At 41.2% G+C, this 20,724-nt stretch overlaps 1 protein-coding gene across 11 annotated transcripts in view; it reads right to left on the reverse strand.

Annotated features, from left to right (window-relative positions):
- NRXN2 (neurexin 2) overlaps positions 1-20,724 on the reverse strand; it is a 1,698,261-nt gene that overhangs the window by 644,660 nt on the left and 1,032,877 nt on the right. For all 11 annotated transcript variants that reach the window (XM_069207993.1, XM_069207988.1, XM_069207998.1 and 8 more), the window contains 3 exons: positions 14,679-14,798; positions 8,139-8,520; positions 6,988-7,178 (listed from right to left, as the gene is read on the reverse strand). In XM_069207993.1, coding sequence (XP_069064094.1) covers positions 6,988-7,178; positions 8,139-8,520; positions 14,679-14,798 — 693 coding nt within the window. The remainder of the gene's footprint in view (positions 1-6,987; positions 7,179-8,138; positions 8,521-14,678; positions 14,799-20,724) is intronic.

Here is a 20,724-nt window from a genome sequence, read left to right on the forward strand (position 1 = left end):
TTTGTGGTCTTCAGTGTTGCTTTCATAGCGATGTGTGCATTTTTGTGAAAGAATAGGAGGCGTTTTCTGTGTCTGCGTGCGCAGCTTATATGGAGAGGGTCATGCTCAATAGTACAGCTAGGTACACAAGTGTCTGTGTTTGTGTGTGTGTGTGTGTGGATGGGCTGATGCAACAGAAGCTGTTTAAGAAAGTTCCTCTGTCACACATTCACTTTCTGATGGACACTAGTGTCCACTTCTTGCCCACACGTGTCTGTTGTCCACGCGACAGTGGAGAGCTTCCGTACTGCCATTTGTAGCAACCAGTGCTTCTGTGAGTTTGCAAGAAGTATTTTTAAGTAGCCGCTCACATTCTTTTGTGCATATGCATATAAATGTGGATAGAATTTTAAACTGCAATGTACTATACATTGAGACATAGCTGAGAAGTGGTAGGTTACCCTACTAGGCATAGCTATCAGGTGTATGTATGTACTGTTGTGTATTTTGTTTGTGGGTTTTCTGGTGATTCCTAAACTGACTCATATCTGCACAACTGTATGCAGCAATTTGCCAATTGGGGGAGGGGGGTTCATATTTCCATAGAGTTTTTGGACAGTGATAGCGCGGAAACTATTGAACAGAATTACACCAAATTTTGATGAAATGTAGGTCCTGGTCCAGAAAGAGTGCTATTTTTGTTTTGGTGTAGTTCTGTTAAGTAGTTTTTGAGAAATTAGGGGGAAAACAAATTTGTATACCTAGGACCGAAGGATTCGCGACCCCTCATGTTCTGGTACCGAGATCTGATTGGCTTACAACACTTCAACAAGGAAGTGTTGTCTCAGCCATCTGGGGACTCAGTAGCCAAGGCCCAAAAAATATGTAACAAAAAAAAAAAGGGGGCCAGGGTGCAGACACACTGACCCCTTACCTCTGGTGGTGGGCAGGGCTAAAAAACATTTTAAAAACATTTTTTGCTATGATTAGTGGGCTCCTGTGCTTCATTTTTTTAAGCCCCCAGGTGGGCCAAGTCTCAGGGGCATTTGTTTTTTGTTTTTTGGCCCCAGGGATCACCACCTCCCCGGGGAAAAATCAAATGGGCATGGGGGAGGCCTGCCAGCCTCCCCCAATGCCCCTGGACCACCGCCTGGGGCAAAAATGGATTGTAACGTGCGGGAGGTCTGATGGCCTCCACCACAGCCCCGAGGACCACCCCCTCCCTGGGGCTTCACTTTATTGACTTGCAGGGGAATGGGGGGACTCCCTCCCTACCACAGCCCTGGGGATCAAATCCTCCCTGGAACATTTGTGCCCTTGCCTGCGGGGGGAGGTGCCCGCAGCCCTGGGGATCACCACTTCCCTGTGGCGAAATGGAAATTATGTGCGGTGAGCCTAACAATAACGTCCCTGTAACCCTTGTTTTTTTAAGTGAATTTCTATGTTTTTTAATTCTATTTCCAAAATATAACATCCCTGTAACCTTAGTTTTTTCAGTGAAAATATATATATATTCCATATATAACATTCCAGTATTGTTTGGAAGCAGTATTGCACTTGCACTTTAAATGAAATAATAAGATAAATATTTATGGATTGGAAGATCGTCCTTTCGTGGTGGAAGTGGCGGAACTATTCTTTGGTGCAGCCGGATGTGAGTGAAAACTCACTTGTGTGTAAGATATATATATATATATATATATATATATATAAAAAAAAAAATATATATATATATATATATATATATACACACACATATATATATGCTTTCTACTTATCCGCAGAATACTTATATTTTTGTGATAAAGACATGCGTGGTAAAAATTTTGCATGGTAATGGCATGCATGGTGTAATTTCGTAATGAGATTATGAATGTAATGAACGCATTGATAAAACATGCGTTGTGCCCAGTGCTTAATTTGTGCTTGTTGTTTCTGGTGCTGAGCACCGGCACTTATTTGTGAGGGCCGGGGCTTATTCTTATGCCTCAAGCATTTGCTGCGAGAAAAAGACACATATCTGAAAGACGGAAGAAGGAAAAACTACAAAGCGTCATAAAGGAAGAAAGTAGAACGCTGCAGGATGAGCTGAAGAGGCAGGGGTGGCCGTAAATGGATTAAAGAGGCCCGAGATGGCTTCAGGGTTATGGCTGCCTCAGTATTCAGTGCTGGCAGATTTAATTACAGCAGCCTCGTGTTTAAGAGAAGGACTTTGAGCACCAGCACCTCTTAATTTACAAATTAAGCACTGGTGGTGCCCACATACAACCCTCCAGAGAAATAGTGTTCTGCCCCTATCAGAGCTGCATTTCCTGGTCGCCTTTTGATATAATCTGTCCGGCATCCTCATTAGCGGGCGACAGGGTGCTTGTAAAAGCACCCTCTCGCCGGGATGCCAAGGTCATCATCTCAGCATTCCTGCGATGGACACGGAGGGAGCACCGCCCCTTCCTGTGCTCTCGTCAGCGATCTTTCTTTCAGCGGCAGCTTCCACCCTGACAGGGTCAAAGCAAGAGAGGGCGAAGGCGCAGCCAGGGAGGCCTAGGGAAGGCAGGATATGAATAGCACAAGGAAAAGGAGCTGGGAAGAAACGGGATAAGTTAAAGAAGACGAGGATTTAAAACGATCAGCGGAGAAACACAGAGCAGATAAGGAGGGAGGAGCGGGACTACGAGTAGAGAGATAAGGAGCTGGTGAGGGAGGGAGGTGGATGAAGAGAGGGAGGATGCGCAACGCAGGTAAGAGTACGGGAAACATGAAGAAAGAGGACACGTGTAATAACAGTGGGGGTGCGAGAGGGGGCAGTGAGGAGGGAAGCAAAGGGAACAAACTAGAAAATGTGCATAAAGGTTCGGAAATCACTACATCGGATGAAAAAACTATCAAATCCACATGGCCATGTTGAGCAGAGCAGGGGCTCAGAATAGAAAAAAAACATGTCTAATATGATGATATAGTGGTAGGTGAGGTTGTGAATGTGATAGTTCATAGGTCAGTATTGTTGACCTTTATGTAGTAACGTTAAACCAATTAAAGAGAGGTAAAGGAGATGAAGGGTGATGGACTGAGGCGGGCAGACATTACTAGAGAGAGGACTGCGCGACTGATGCAGAGAATGGATGAAGGTGAAATGGAGTGGAAGAGAGTCTGGCAGAAGGAGGGGAGCAGAGAGCTCGTTTCATTTTCATTTAACGTTATCTCTAGATCCCGGCCCAGTTCTAAATGTCTCTGTTTCCATCCCTGGCTCCAGTTCAGAAAGCATCCCAAGCTGCCAAGCATACATGCTCAGCAGCTCAGCTCCTGAAATCGCTTTTTTATTAATGGCATCTGGTGGAGGACAGGCCATAAATCAGCCCTACTCCCGGCTCCAGGAAGAGGTCAAAAAAAGCCTCACCACAGATTTCCTGACAGGGTCCTGGCGACCGAGGAGGTGTGGAGACACTCCAGGGACATTTTGCGGTCAATATGTTGCCAAGTCATGGCTGTGGCTTAGGGCCAGATGTAGGAAAAAAGCAAATTGCGACTTACAATTTGCGAGTCCGTGCGACTAGCAAATTGCAAGTCGCAATTTGCTATGCAGAAAGGTGTCTCAGACACCTTCTGCGACTCGCAATGGGGTCGCAAAGACCCACCTCATAAATATTTATGAGGTGGGTCGCAGTTTGCGACCCCATTGCGAGTATGGGCACTCACGGGGATGGTGGCCTGCTGGAGACAGCACACCATGTCCGTGACTGCTTTTTAATAAAAGCAGTTTTTTTTTTCTATCTGCAGCCCGTTTTCCTTCAAGGAAAACGAGCTGCACTTAGAAAAAAAACCGAAACCTTTTGTGTCGGTATTTTTCAGAGCAGGCAGTGGTCCATAGGACCACTGCCTGCTCTGAAAAATTGTTTTTGTGATCATTCACAAAGGGGATGGGGTCCCATGCAGACCCCTTCCCGTTTACGAATGGGTTACCATCCTCTTCACGTGGATGGTAACTGTGATTTCATTTGCGACCGCTTTTGCGGTCGCAAATGAAATTGCATTGCATTGCGAGTCGCAAATAGGAAGGGAACACCCCTTCCTATTTGCAAGTCGGAAATGCATTTTGCGAGTCGGATCAGACTCGCAAAGTACATTTCTGCATACCGGTGAGGCTTTTGCGCCTCGCAAATGGCGTTTTTCGCCGTTTGCGACTCGCAAACGCCTTTTTATATCTGGCCCTTAGTCGCTTACCAGGGCCGGTGGACACTGAAAAGGTCAGATAGGAGAACACTGAACACAAGCTGCCTAACACCCTCAATAAGTCTGTGCAAAGACCTGCCTAGAGTCTTTTGCCAGATTCAACCAATGCTCGATACGTAGGGGATCAGCTGAGGAGGTGCCAGAGACACCAAAAGCCTAGAGCTGTGAGGACTCCATGAAGTCAATGAGATATGCCACAGGCCTCTGCCAGTGTCAGCAGCCACAAGTGTCTGAGAAAGCCTTACCATTCAAACAATGAGAGCCTCTAATCACCAAAAGACTGCTCCATCCTCCTGGGGGCAATTTGGCTGCCTGCTGTAGGTCCTGTGCCAGAACCAGTGGATGCCAAGAGCCAGAAAGAGAACATAGCGTGAGTCTCGTGAAGCTGGCATCTGCTGCCAGGGACCTGAAAACCAACATAGGCTCAATAAGGGGAAATGTTGTGGCTCTTCTGCCGCAGCCACCACATGGCGGGAATCTGAAATCCCACATGGGATCAACAAGGGATTCTGTGCAGTGGCCACCATTTTACTGGTCTCCAATGGACCTCAAAGGGTGAACAAAAAGACCCACTATGAGTAAATTGACAGCAGGGGCCTGAGAGCGCTTTTGTGTAGTCAGTGAGAAGGTTAGTCATAGCCCTTTTACTAAGTCCACAACAGATGCTGGAAGGATATCTGAGGGGAAGCAAAGAACACTGCTTGTTTATCTCCTTTCACAGCTTCCAGCCATTAGAACTCTGAGAGCACGTGTTTAGTTTATGAGAAGACCTGGTAGGGGTCTCCTGCAAGAGTCACCATACGCTGGGTGCCTAAAGGCCTCACTATGTCAACAAACAGTACGGCCCAATGAGCACACATGATACAGGCGAGGAGATAGGCCTCACAGCTTTTCGGGCTAAATATTAAAGCCCTAGCACATGCCGAAAGTATGATTAGGAACTTGGCAATAAATGCACTTATCATGACTAGATGACCACACATTCTACATTGTACTTTGAGCAATTACAATGTTTTGAGAGATGCTTCCGGTCATTTCCCTTAAGAGCCGTTGAAGAATAAGAATGAAGATCAAACAAATAAGTGCCATTAATTTACTACAAAGCAGCATTATTAAATGAAAATGAGAAAAATTATATTTGTATCAGGGATTACCAATATTGATCACAGAGAGTCCGAGCCATGTTCGTTTTTCCTATTTTGGACTTGGAAGGTGCAACAGCTACTTGATTTAAGGAGAGTATAGGCCAGCAGAAAAATATGTACAACAATGTAACTAATAGTTGTCCGAAGTCTCACAAAACGTGGATGAAATAAACAGTTCAAAGTACAACAACAACACCCTCAGTTTGGTACATTTCTTTCTTTTTTTGTATTTTATCAATGAACATTTGTTCCATCATAATGTCAAAGCCTACTAACGTATGTTTACCTTAGCAAACTAATGTCTTATAAAACACTGAATACGTCTTACAATTCACAGCCTCGATGTACATACATAAAAATTAAATGCAGTAGATAAATGAAACAAGTAGGTGAAACAAATTCATAATGTACAAGCATTGAAGTTAAGCAGAAATGATCTTGAAATGCTCTCACAAAATAAAGTGTAAGATTCATTTTCTTTCTCTATAACTCAGTAACGTTATAGTTATAGTCATTTTCTTTCTCTATAACTCAGTAAAGTGCTTGCCGGATTTTGGGCCATATGTACAAACACATTTTCCCATTGACACAGAATGGGTAAAACCCTTTGATACATCTGGCCCTTTATGAGGGAAGTATGTCTTTGTAAGGTATAGTGCTTGTGAATGTATGAGAGTAGCCAGGAGACCTGCCATGGGTCTACTATAAAATGGCACTACACAAATGAATTAACAGAGGAGCCTGAGTAGATTTCATGGGGTTAGTGACATTTGTAATACAGTCAGAGAACAGCCTAAGCACATATAAGGGACATATGAATGGAATGAGACCCATATGAATATTCAGCAATGAAGCCAGGTGCCAAAATCTCATAGATTCCAAGCTTCACCAGATATGAGGGCGTATATTCACCAGAGAAGAACTCAGTCTGTCAATTCAAAGGGCAACATTCTTCGATCTGCTGTCAGACCTGTCAGATATCAGAAGCGAAATTAATGGCACTCGGCTAAGTCTCCAAAAGTATCATTGGATACCACTATGTATGCCATTGTCTAAATGAGATCCTACCATATCAGTCATGGATGACTTGCTGAACCATTTGACAGCAGTAGCACCTGAAATGCTAGAAAGATCTAATGGCACCTGTAAGGAATCCTTCTGTGGATATAGCCCCTGTTTAACAGGTGACTGTGTGTAAATGAAATAACCCTTGAGGATTCCAAAGAAGCAGGAGATAAAGTATGACATTCATTTGCTGCTAGTGGCACAAAATATCAGTCATCTATGTGAACACCTGCTTTTATATGAAGTGTTATATTACATTTGGGCAGTATTTAAGCACTGTAAATACAAGGTTAATAAATTATATTAAATAATTATGTAGTATATCATTTCCCAAACAAAGAAGGAAGAATGGCTATGTCAGCTTTGCTAGGATTCAGATGTGTGGTCATTAAGCCATCTTGCAGTCTACATACACCTCTTAAATAACAGCAATTGAAATAAGCTACAGAAAGATTCTGTGTGTGTACCTTCAACCTCCTTTCCCATTGCTGCCACCTCCTACTGAATGTACAGGTAGCTCCAATGCACCATGTTAAGAATTCCCAGTAAACTACCATTTCACTGCACGTACCTTTCAAGTCCAGATTTCTGGCTCCATTGGAATGCTGGGTCACTGTTCGAGAATCAATCTTTAGCGTATGGACATTGTTAGTGTCTCTTGAGACTATCACATTGTGCCAGTGGTTATCGTTTACTGGCTTGTCAGAGTTCCCTTTCATCAGTGAAGGGCCGTTTCCCAAGTCAAAGACATAATGAATGTACCTGCGGAGAAACCAAAGGCATAGGCCTTAAGTTAAGAGTTGGTCAATTATGTTATCAACAGAACATAGTGCTATCAGGTGGGATGTGACTAATGACAGCAATGAAGAATAACTTGATGTTCTAATCATCAATCAATCAATCAATCAATCATCATCATTACAGTACAACCTAGCAAACTACAGCAGGCCTCTGCCGATGAACTTTGAACATACTAGAAATAATAGACCTGTAACATATATAGAACTGGAAAGGTATGGGGTTAGTTGGAGCAGATGAGATTATAAAAACAGAATAGAGAATATGAGGAAAAAAAATCAAAGAAAGAAAATCGGAAAGATTAAAAAGGACAGAGAGAAGGAAGACAAATAAAAGAAAAAAGAACATGTATAGAGAAAAACCAAGAGGCAATGATAATGAAATAAAAAGAGAACAATATGCAGAAAAACTGCAGAAAGATAAAATACATTTTAAAAAAGAAAGGTTCATTTGAAAAAGATAAGAGAAAAAGTATCAGGCTGAAAAAAAAGAGTGGGAGATAAATGAAGGAATGAGACAGAAAGGCATTAAATATTCAGAAGGAATTAAGTGAAGGAAAAAATAAATGGAAGAGAAACAAAAAATGGAAGAAAGGACATAAAACCTGCAGGAAGAATGACGTCTTGAGCAAGGACTTGCATACATAGAGGCAGTTAGAGAAAAGAAGAGTATAAAAGAAAAGAAGAAAGAGGTGGCATCGTGTTTTCATGTGTGTGAGCTGCCAGTCAATTCGGTTTGAGACTGGACAAGAATGAAAAGTTTGGAAGCCACGTTTATTTCTTATCCCACTGATAGTTTACCAGCATGGAGGTCACACAGCCCCTACCTTGTTTTAATCTCCTAATAAAAGTAAATGACCGTTAATTATGGAAAGATTGTGACTGAGTGACCGGCATGCACCAGAAAGAAGCTATTCAGACTCACCCCTTGACCAGTTCCACCACGATGAAGTCATTCCCATTGCCACTGTTGAAGAGAATGAGGCCGTCAGTGGCAGTGGTTTTGAACTGGAAGAAGAGGTGCATGGAGGCGTAGGCCTGCAAAGTAGCTAAAGCGAGATAGCTAGCTTTAGTCTTGAATGTAACTGGATCAGCAATAATATTGCGAAGGCCGAACCGAGCATTGAGCTCACAGTAGTTGATGTCTCCATTTTTGCATAAGTCCATATATGGCATGGAATTAAATAGCAGGCTGCTCAGGTGCCCGATAAAGTTGGAAGGCACCACTGAGATGAAGCGCCTCTCTGTCATGATTCCTGTCTCAATGTTGTGGAACTCCAGTCGGGTGTGGTCTCCAGCCATCTGACCTGTACACATCAAGTACAAAAGAAAGGGTTAGCTACAAAAAGAAGAAAAATTAAGTTACTTTCCTGTACTAATGATTCTGTAACAGTGGTGTCCTCTATGTAGTTATACATAGCAGAGCAAATGCCATGGGTCTATCTTAAAAGAAAAACGTTTGCATTAATTTCTTAGGGACTTCGTGAAGTCAAAGACTTGCTATGGAGAAATTAATCTATTAAAAATACAATACACATGGCCACATTAGTTCTGTATTAGGGTATAAAGCAGAGATACTTGCCTTCTTATTCTGAGGAGAGCTGATTCCTTTGAGACAAAACATATGGCTTCTAGGCTGCACACAATTGATTATGGGATGTCTTTTGATCCTATATCAATTATCATACCTTGTGTGTGCTTCTGCATTCCACCACATTACTTCTCTATTGTACTAGTATGACTTAATGACTTAAATTATTCTAATAATAAGATTTAGAATAAGTAAAATAAGATAAGAGAGCAAATGCATTTGCTTGCTATGGAAATCAGAAGCAAATCTTTGAACAAATGGTTCCTCATTGATGAGATCCTTGTTTTCACTAAATGATTTTGCTGAATAGCTCAAATAAACTGCACTGTCCAAGACAAATGTTTAATATTGGATTTTTCAAGTGGGTCAATAAGGAAAAACAGGAACGCTGTAAAAACAATTTGAGGTTTCCATATAGGTTCAAGATGATTCATCGATGGAAGATGTCTTTTTAACTTTCCTTGAAGACTGTAAGTATCACAGCACCAGAAAATATATTTGAATTAGTATACTGTGGTAGGCAGTGACAGAAAAAGATGTGTTCTTACTGAAGTACTAGTAAGTACAAAGTGTGAGTATTAATTGAATCAATGTAACATAGTAAAACAGCAAAAGTACCAAAGAAAACATTTTTATTTTAAGACTTTGGGACCTACTGGCAAACTGCAATGTGTAGTAGATTTAGTAGGACTACTCACATAGTACAAAATACTATTCACAAACCTATGTGCAGAGACTTCTGGCTCTCCTATCTCTTCTATGTGAACGTATCCAACCTGGTTGCAAAGGCCTTCACACATATAGGTATAAATGTTAGTGGTAAATGTGAAAAGAAACTAGGGGAGTGGTTGGGAAATGGGGACTTCTTACTATTAAATGGGAGAGGATTAGGGGGCGCAAGAATGGGATTTGGGGGGAAAATGCAGCTACACCCACTAATAAAAGAGTAAGCACATTTCTATTCACAAGCTGCACTTCTAAAATTACTATAGACTAAAAAGACCTAAAACAGACACAATGTTGCTCAAGTTTACTCCGGCCCAGTTTTGGAGTAAGTCCTGCACCACATATGGCCACTCAGAAATGCTACATCACACTCCAATGGACAAATAATGGAGGCAGAAACTTGGAATATTTGAACTAAAATGAATTATTTTATATTTTAAATTCCACATATTTATCTATATAGTTGTAAGTGTTAAAAGATATATTCAATTTAAAGTATTTTTTTTTTTAATTAAATATGCAAATTCAATTTTTGTTTAAACATAATTAAATACAACATTTCGACATTTATTAAAACAACATTAATTAAAAAATACATTTTTATAACATTAATTGAATAATAATTTAACATAAACATGATAGCAGGCGTGGAATTTTAAATTGTTTATATATAGGAATAATTATAAATTAAATTAAGATGTAGCTTATTTAATTAATTATTAAACATATAATTTGATGTCAGTATGCTGTGCCATTTTAATTTCTAATTCTGGGTTAATAATAACTACTTTAAGTTAATTCACATTTTTTCCATTAAAATATTTCAGTATTATTTACTATTAATGTTTAATACTGTTCCCTAACTTTAACATATGTAGATATGTGCCCCAGTGTTGGAAACCTCTGCTTTGTGTGAACCTTTATTAGTAGTAGCTTTACATTAATCATGTTAGAGTATGCTGTGCCCCCAGTTTTGAGGGGGTATGATATGAAAGTGTGCACACAGTAATGTATTTACACTCATAAATGTTGAATAGCAAAATAGTGTAAAGTTACTACTTGGTGCACTAGTAACTTACATATAAAGACATGTACACAAATAAATTTGTCTTTGTGAATAGTCCCGATTATTTGAGAGTCAGTTACATCTCACTTCCATGTGGATCTCAACATTATCAAGGGGAAATGTAAACACTAACCGATTTCAGGCTCTAGGCTCCAGGGTTGCTAATACGTTTTTTGGGAGCAGCATCCTATATTCCATCTTTGTTATAAAGTCCACAATAAATATAATGTGTGTATCTGGTAAAGACAAGCTGGGTTTGAATACCAACTCTATATCACCCTTGAGAATTTAAAGGCTCTGTATCATTTTGGGAATCAGAGTATTGATGAGAAAACGTACACAATCTTAGCTCAAAATTTGTTTAGAGGTCTTTTTTATCGCTTTTCAATTAACAATGCACTCAATACACTCTGAGGCACTTAATTATTTTTTACATTACAATGAGTCTAATGAATGAGCTTTAACAAAATAATTTGGAACCAGATTACTGTCATTTTATTGACAATACATCTTCATAAAAAGATTTGGGGAAGAGACTTATCTGGTCGAGAGTGCATGAAATATTCCTTTTGGTAACTATAAACCCCATTGCCACCAATTTGCATGTACCACGGGATCTCTCTTGAAGTTCTATCATAAAGAGCTGTACAGGATCAAGGAGGAGCTGAGCTCCTGTGTTTATTTGAGGTTGAGCAGTTTGAAGGTCATGTACATACTTTGCATTTCTCCCAAGTTAATGCATGAAATGCACCCAGCACAAGTTGGAAAGTGAGAACTGAGATTGCCTCTCTCTGTTGCCACCTTAATCTGTCTAGGGTTAATGCATTAGCTTGGAGAAATTCTGAGTCTACTATCATCTTCTAGACCTGTTTATCCTTGGAGTGGTTGTGATAAAGACCTAGCACAGCACCATTATGATCGCTTTACTTGCACATACTTCACCCGTGACGGGTGTATGAGTGAATGAGTGTCATTGTTAGTCTTTTACTGGCATGAAGTCTTCCACACAGATTTTATGAAGGAAAGGAAAGTGATCTCTTCCAAGGAAAATCAAGAATAAAGCAAAACATTTTAAAATGGTGCAAGGGGTATTTATACATCAAATACCTCTAATCACCTGACTCTGAAGTGCAAAGGGAACTTGAAGTCTGGCATAAACCTTTCTGTACACTATTAGGATTCGAAATTGGCCAGTAATTTTTCCCTCGCCTGTAAGTTTCTCCAAGATAATTAATTCGGCTTTAATCCGGAGCAATTTGTGCCGGGAACCAGGTCCGCACTCTGAGTTTTGCAGATTGAAAACTATGAAATTATGAGTCAGCATTCTCCTTCATGCTTGCCGAACAGAGTAGAGGCTCTTAGAAGGATTTACAGGTATCTAGTTTTCTACAATCATGAAAAACTTCAAAAAGGTGAAAATTATGCATGGTGTTCTTGAAGGTAGGATATAAATTCTTGAAGATGGAGCAGCAGAATGGCTTTTTGGAGAAATGTTAAGACCTTGACAGTAGTTGCAGAGGTCTTTTTTTGTGAACAGAAAGTTGTTGCCTAGCTATATTCCTTTGCGCACCCACGGGTCTGATATGACTTTTAGCTGGAAAGAGACTTCTTAGTCACCATTCCCAGAGATAAAAAAGCAAGGTTAAGGCAAAGTCAGTCTCTCCAAGACGCTCTCTTCACCCTTATTGTCGGTAAATTGATCAACCCTCACTCTGCATCTCCGGATGAGATCTAACCTGTCAGGCAATTAGCTAAGGACTTCTTACATTTCAAATGGCTGATGCCACAATTACATTCCCTTTGGATTTCAAAACGGTTGGAGCTCTATATTGCTGCAAAATAAGTAGCCAGAGGTATGGCTCCGACTTCAAATTTTTTCTAAAGAGCAGAATCTGCTTTCTGACCAAAAATAGGGAATACCAGGGCATAAAACTTTTAAAGGACGATTTATGAGAGGAAAATTAGAACTCAGGGGGCTTCAAATCAGCAAGCCATTCTGGGGGTTCTCAGCACTTAATCCTTAAAGGTACAGATGCTGATTTCTGTGCTGGGCTATTAGCACGAAAATAACACTAGAAAACCGAATTGTTATACATCTTGTAGAAAAGTCAAAGATATACATAACCTGAGGTAATTATTCTTAAACTTGTGGTTTATCAAAGCACGTCCATAAGAGAGATACATATTTACCTACTTGTTGAGAGAGAGAGAGAGAGAGAGATGTCACTAATGGCACAAACTGTATCATAAAAAGGCTCTTGTGAATGGTGACCCTCCTATCGTGGCAGTAACAAATTGTTAAGCTGGCTGCTCGCGGGTTGAGGTTGTGCAAATTTGATGACATGGAGGATTCTTGCAGTGCAGTGGTCCTTCTGTGACAAAAAGGTACAAAAGGGCTCATTACAAGTAGACCAGAATACCAATACTATAGGCACTGGTAAATCAGGTGGAGGAGGGATTGGGGATTACTTCCATTATCATGTGATAATGGGGAATATGGCGGCTGCATCCCCTGTGGCACCGGGGGTGCCCCTAGCTCAAGACCACTGAATTTCCGTGAGATATGGGAGACTCATTGCCCTCTCATGACATTCTCCTGGGAGGGCCATCTTTTTGCATTACGTCACTAGAGGAATAATACGTTGGCATAATAATAAAAAGACCGAAACTGCATGTTTTCCCCTATTTTCTGAAAGATTTTCACTCGGAGATGTATCGTGCAAAATGCTCCTTGGCCTTCGTTGCTCACATGTTGCAACCCCTACGGGCCAGTAACTCGTATTACCGGCCCTATCTGGATTACTGGGGCAGCCACAATGAGTCCCAAATTACAGGGATGCCTAACTGGTCTCAATTTCTCCTCTTGACACTGGGGCACACTCTGGCAGCTTGGGCTGGTGCTGAGTATGTGTGTTCTCTATCCGAAATGTGTGGCACATGCCTGTACCTGAAGGCAGATTTTCATGTGTGTCCTGGCTGAGTGGTGGAATGTATCAGTTAAGCGTGTCCTGGAGTTTGGGCGAATTTCACTATGAGGTGGGCGGAGGGATCAGTAGGACACCAGAAGAACATTAGCTCAACGTGGGGTATAAGGGATAGGAAAGAATGCTGAAGAGCACTCCTGTACAAGTACATAGTTAACACATCACTTAAGAGTTCCTGGCAGACAAATGGACAGTGACCTGTACGCAGTCCCTCAGTTGTAAACATAAATACATGAATAAATAAAAAATAAATAGATAAAGTTCAGGGTCCAAAGTTTTTTCTTAGAAGCCTACTGCTAGCATTGCTAAATGCCGGGTTGACGTATACCGAGTGTGCTTCGACGCGATTTCACCTCAGGACTCTTTGGTCCACCATCCTACATTTTCGACGTCCTGCCTCTCTTTTGCAAGTTCTTTGTCACTGCTGCTTTCTCATTTTGCCCCTGGTATCCCATCTTTTGCTCCTTCTTCTTTCTCCCTTTTTTGTCTTTCTCTTTGGCTCAAAGCCCGGTGAAGGAAGATAAGTCCTCGTCCCTCAAAATGAGTGCCGGTGACCACTACCCACCACCTGTATAACCTAAGCACTATCTCTAGAGATACTGAATATCATGTAAGTCTTAACAGTGTATTGTGCTCTACTACGGAGGTCTCCTCCTGCGGTACAATTGTAACATCACACTGAAGATGAATGAAAATACAGTCTAGATGAACAGATGTGTGCACGCTTCAGTGTTATCACATGTGTCTTCTCAGTGTTAATAAATGGACTCTAAGCTGATAGCGTGTGATGGCTCTTACACGATCAGAGACGTAATCCAGTGAAATAACTCGCTGCTGTCAGTTAAACGATGCTCTGAATGGTGTCTCCTACCCTATTAAAGATGTCATTTCACACCAGACATGCAGTTAGATGATACGGTGATATTTCGAATGGTATCTACCATGCCAGTTCACCCTATTTCTAAATCATGAGATCCTCTATATCAATAGACATTGCGAAAGATGTTTCCTTGGGTATCAGATATTGTTATCTCACACTTGGTGCCTGAAATGAAATTTTCAATGAGGGAGGGCTCTGACAAAATGTCTTGCATTTACCTTCTATGGTCACGTTGTCCACTGACAGCTGAAGACTCTTCCCGCGGCGGAGCACTCGTACCGTGTGCCACTCATTGTCATTCAACTTGTGACCTGCCAACAGGGTCTCTGGGCCCTTGCCTGCAACACAGAGTGAGGGATGTGGGAAAGAAAGACGTGTTAAGATCATGTAAAAAAATAAAACGGAGCTGCTCACTTACCTGCAGCAGAAGGAGGTGAGGCACAAGCTACACACACAATAAGGCCTTTGTGGCCAGCTTACCTGAAAAACTTTTATGACCATCAAACAATATGAAATAGAATCTCCAGTCCTGACCCATAGGCACACAGCAATATCTGAAAACAGATCTGTGGCTGAGAAAACCCATACAAACAGTATGCACAACATATCCATCTTCAATGAAAACACTATCATCCAAGGCCACAGAGGATCCGGAAGCCAGAGATATCGTAAACATAGCCAGAGGACCTGGAACTGTGCATCATAACTTTTCACTCACCTAGGTGACATCACCTGAAATCTCGTGAACAAGGGCAAAGGTTTTATATCTGGACAATGGCTGTCACGGGACAGCAGGTCAACTCAGAGGAGAATAATGCAATTCTGGTGCAGTATCCGTACCTAGGATTACTGCAAAAAGGATGTACAGATCTCAGCCTTTTTGTTCCCATCCATTCAAAATGTGGTGCCTAATAGAGTTATCCAAGACCACTTAACAGGTATTTGTGGGGCAGCATCTAGATTCACCTCACTTGAGGATTGACCAGACTTGACAATATCTGTGAATTTTAGATATCCATTAAGGTAGGCTCTACAACACGTCTATGAATTATCAAGTTGTGTATTTGTAGCTGAAAAATGTTAATATTGCATTCAAACCCATTGCACTAATTCAAGATATCACTAAGGAAGACAACAACTAAGCCATTCCTAAAATATCAGCCCCTGCTCTTAGGAGAACACATTTCATGGCTTTTCAGCTTGCTGCCCTCACTGTAGAATTCTGTCATCCATCCTACATGCAATGGCTGCATAAGCTTGGACTCTCTTGCTCGACTGCTTTTCAAGAACTACAATAAAGGAGGGAACAGGGAGATTACTGGTCCAGTGTACACTCTCCCAAATATAACTTAGAACATATTAAAGTACACTGTTCCAAAGATAAAGTGCTACAAGATCACGAGACAACTGATAGCCAGGAGCTAGGGAGCCCTCACACACCCAGTGGGATGTCAAGCTTCATCACCGGGCACGCTCCTCGTCAGACCGGCGCTGCAATGTCTGACGGGCCACCCCTTAGAAAGGTGGTGGTTCATAGCCGGAGATCTTTTACCAACGGTAGTCAGACCTATGAAAACACAAACTGTAGGTGTATGCAGGAGAGAAGAAAAAGAGAAATAAAAATGGCTCTAAACCATAACCATCATATTTAATAATTCAGAAGTAGGTTTAGGTCAAGATAAAAAAATTGAGAAAGGGGAGTGCTTATGGAGATAATGCTCAGCTGCACTCCGATAAAGGAAAGTGGGTGATGTCCCAAGTCCTATGATGCTAGGTCAACATGTTTTGCGTCTAGATGGTCACATAGGATCCAGTGACGCTTCTTCAGGACCACAAATATCACTTCTCCTGATAATAATACTAAAGCCCAATTAGGATATATTAAAGTAAGTACTGATCGGTCACTTACTCGTATAGGCTGCACGTCATGGTCAGTCTAGTCAGCAAGTCGCCCATCCCATCCTAAGATACGAGCTTCCTAGGAGTACGCAGGCCCAAAAACCAAGAATGTCCTGAATTTAGGAAAATGTAAGTCTTTTCAATTCAATCCAATTCAGTGCAAGCAAATTGGTTTGACAAGTTACACCAGTGTTGTGAAGGTCATCAAATTACATATAACTGCTGGCCAAACAGTATAACAATGTAACACCTTGGGGTGGGGCATGTCAGCATCTTCTCGCCTCCAGCCAATTGTCCATGCTCAATCTCTATAATCCCAGTCAAAATCAAACTAAAAAGTGTTAACAGTAGATATCCACTGAGGGAACTGGTTCCACTTCAACATAATGCTTCTCCAAGTACATGCCTGCCCAGGATAAATGCCTACATGCAATCTGAAAAAACAGCACAGCAGGAATCCATAATCACATAATCTGCTTTCTCCATTTAACCTTTAACACATCAACAAATATGTGAGTGACCACTCTGAGTTTATTGAAAAAAACGCAACATCAGCATCGACCGTAAGTCCCAGGAACAAATACTATTCTATGCTGGTCCTACCTCTCACACAAGGCCATGGGCAAGGAATATTGAATGACCAATTACTGATCTTTCAAATGACCATTTACTGATCTTTTTCAATTGCAAATTAGCGTGTCCCACTATGTAGCTCACTTAATGTCAGAACCTTCACCGGAGTTAGGGCCTGGAGCACTCCTCACCCCAAGAGTTCTCTGTCAGCATGCAGAGAACATCGCTTTTTTAATCTCCTCTTTCAAAGACAGGAGGATCTAGTGTTATTGAAAGTTAATTTCTTAGCCTTTTTAAGTGAGTGGGATTAGTAGAGTACGATGTATGCCTCAGAAAAAGGAGTATTCCTCAGAGAAAGGAGCAGCAATTCAATAGTGGGGGATTTAGGGTCTCATTTAGACTTTGACACACTGATTACTCTACAACATAGGGTGGAACCTTGTCTGCCTACTGTTGGTGCCCCGCCCTAGGTAGAGTCAGGCAGACCATCATGTAACAATCAACTGTGCCTCCGAAGGCTCTGCTGACTGAAATCCTATGCTGATGCCCAGTCGAGTTGGGGTCATTGTGTAGGTACATCAGGGCATCCTCCCTGTTTAGAGTGGATGGTATGATGTACTTTTTTCTATGTTGGGCCACCAGAGAAACTCAGGTGCTCTTGAACATTGAAAAAAAAAAAAGAAAAATGAGCAGCCCATTGTGGGAGAAACTTGGCAGCCTTCAAAGGAGCAGCTGTGATCTCCACAGGGCCAACAGAGATCTCACCTTTTGGTGGGTGGTAGTCCAGTCAGGGTGATGGCAGAAAGACCTCCACCACCCTGAGGGCCAACAGGCCACCCACCAAATTCTAAATGAGGTGCTTGGTCATTGCCCAACCATTTGTCCCCTGATTCCAAGCTTTCCAAAGGAAAAAGTAATGGTAACCAGTTGAAGCATTATTCCTTTATTCGAGGATCTAGTAAGGTACAATGAGTTTATCTAGTCCTCTTTTCTTCCACATTCTACTGGATTAGGGTCTGCTATTCTAGTTGGTAACACTGGACTGGAAGTAGTCGGCGGTCAAAGAAAATCAGGACTCGATGGGATACTCGGGGGCAAATTTAGCTCTCGCTTAAGGCATGATTTAGACCTAATGCTTTCTCTTAGTCTTAAAAAGCTGCAATACTGTACCCTGTCTGTGGTTTGACTATCGCATCCCTTTAAGAAACTCCACCTTCTTAGCAAGGAACTAATTCCTCGTGGTTTTTCGTAGTTGCAGACTGGTTTATCTCCTTTCAACATGCTGACAAGAAGGCAGTTCATACATGGTTCTTTCCACATCCAGGCTAATGGCGATGGGGCCCATATGACTTTATTCTCCTACTGAATCTGAGAGCTTGGTATTAATGGGTGGTTTCTCGAAGCTCATTCAAGGGTGTTTCCACCACAAGATATTCAGTAGATCATATATGGTAATTTTATTCCATCTTCTCTGAAAAGTTTGTAGCTCTTCAGTGGATATTGTGAATGACATCTGGGGCACGTTGTGGCGCCTAATGGAGCTATTTCTTGGCTCCAGTGGTGAAAATATTGTTTTAAGTGTTCTATGGTTTCAAGTTCATGAATCTTGTGTGGCAATCTTGTGTCGTATAGGGTACAATATCAATGTGTACATGTGAATCTTTATTGGTGAGATAGAAACGGTTCCATTTCCTGTGGTAGATTTTCACATCTTTATATGGATAATGTCGTGATGTATAGTCTCATTTTGGTGTCCCTGTGTATCTGTGTGCATCCTGAAATTAAATCATGTTTCATATAAGAACAAATACATTGTTCATTAGGGGCACATTTTATGGAGCATGTGCCCATAACTTAATGATTTGTGTGAGGGAAATTGCATGCCTCATGGGAAAATGTGTGTCTCAAACAAGATTAGCTTATTGGATTAAATAAGAGATATTTCATGGTTCTCCTAGAAACAAGTGATTGGTGAATTTGGAAGCAATTTCTATGTGGTTGATGGGGCTTTTTATGTTCACATAAGGCCAATTCCATGCTTATATGGGGTACTTTAACACTACTTTAGATGCAAAGTTATGGCTTCTGTGTGATTACTTAGAAAACAGATTTCAGAGCTTGTTACACAAGCATGGCCAGAATATCATGCTTCTGGTTATCGTTAGATAGGTCTGCTTTTTTAGATACGGTAATTGGGAGAACTCCACCCACTAGTTCAGTTTAGAATGTATATTGCTGTTAAAATGCCCAACCCGTGTCCACTGTTCAGTTTTTTTTCCAAACTGGCCTGGTATTAATAAGAAAAGTAAAGAGACGACCCAGAAGTACCTCATACATTCTCACTTTACTCATTTATATGACAATCCTCGGAGGAGGACCCACAAACTCTACATTTCAGAGAATTACTGTGTCTGAAATGTAGCACCTTTTACCAATTTGTTTGTAATTACTTATGGGATTTTCCGTTCTTTGGAATAAGCTGTGATACAACACTTTTCCAGGGATCTCTCCAAATTTATTTTTGTAATAATTACCTTTGACTTTGATTGACTTGAAATGATGATGACTTTTCATCTACACGAAAAGCCCAGGGCTGCACCTGGTGACTCCAGGGTGCTGATGTTTCTCGCTCTGGAATAATATTTTTCAGTTGAATTTTCAGTAACTCAAAATACCTTTCCTCAGATCGTTTAGAATAATTTTGCCCATCATTCAGGCGAGGCTTGTCTGTGAATGCTTGTCTCCCTGATGTTGAATCCCACGCTGCGCGCCTCCGCTGCCTAGGGCTTCCTCGTCCTGTGCACAACGTGACAGCTTGGCAGGAGGCTCACTAAACATTGATTAAAAAAGTTTTCTTGTTCTGTTGCTCCAGAAAGGTCTAGTGCCTGAGGATTCCATCACCTTTGGTTGTCACAGTCGCTTCCCATTAAGGGAACAACATCACAGAATAGGACATTCTATCTCTCGTAGCCCGACCATGCTTATCAGGCCTTTTATTCACTACAATTGATTGGTTTTATCTAACATGGAAACCATGGCGTATATTGTTCATCAAAGCATTCCTGTTTTGCAGTCTCAGAGCTATGCTGGAGTTCAGCCATATTTTTGAGCGTTTGTACTATCAGAAGAAGCTATGAAACTAGAAGTCAGTTACTTCCACAGCTGTTATTCTATTTAATGATGACTTCCGGAATTAGAACTATTTTTAAGCTGGCAGAAGGAGATTTTTATCTCTTTAAAGAATCCACGAGTCCCGCCTTCACTCACTATACCTAGAGTAGGGATCCTACAAATATTACTACTTCCATCATTTTGCTTTTAGAATTATAAAAAATAATTGAGGGATATTCATCCTGGCCCCATGAGTAAATATGGACTGTCTTTTTATCTTATCTTGAAGTTATCTACTTCCACTTGCAGGGAGTCGCATGCCCAATTAGTCAAAATTATAGACCCCTTCAATAGCATCGTCATCTAAAGTAACCATTCGCTTAAAGCATTTAGGGAGATTGGAAATCATAATATTAATTTTCACTACATTGATTTCAAGCTCTCTTCTAACACAAATGTCCAAAAAACAGTTTAGTAGGCTTTGGAGTCCAATTGCTTTTTAGGTCGAAGCCTCCCAGATGGCACAGCTGTCTAGTTTGATAAAGACATTTTGGGGAGATCCGGAACGCTTGCCTGGGAATGCATGCCAACCATTGCTTACCATTGGCTTTGTTGTTTGTAACTCAGTTTTTGGCTTTCTATGTGCTGGCTTTATTTCTTTTAGTTAGTCCAGCATGGGGT

Source organism: Pleurodeles waltl, chromosome 9 (assembly GCF_031143425.1).
Source record: "Pleurodeles waltl isolate 20211129_DDA chromosome 9, aPleWal1.hap1.20221129, whole genome shotgun sequence".
Lineage (NCBI taxonomy): Eukaryota > Metazoa > Chordata > Amphibia > Caudata > Salamandridae > Pleurodeles > Pleurodeles waltl.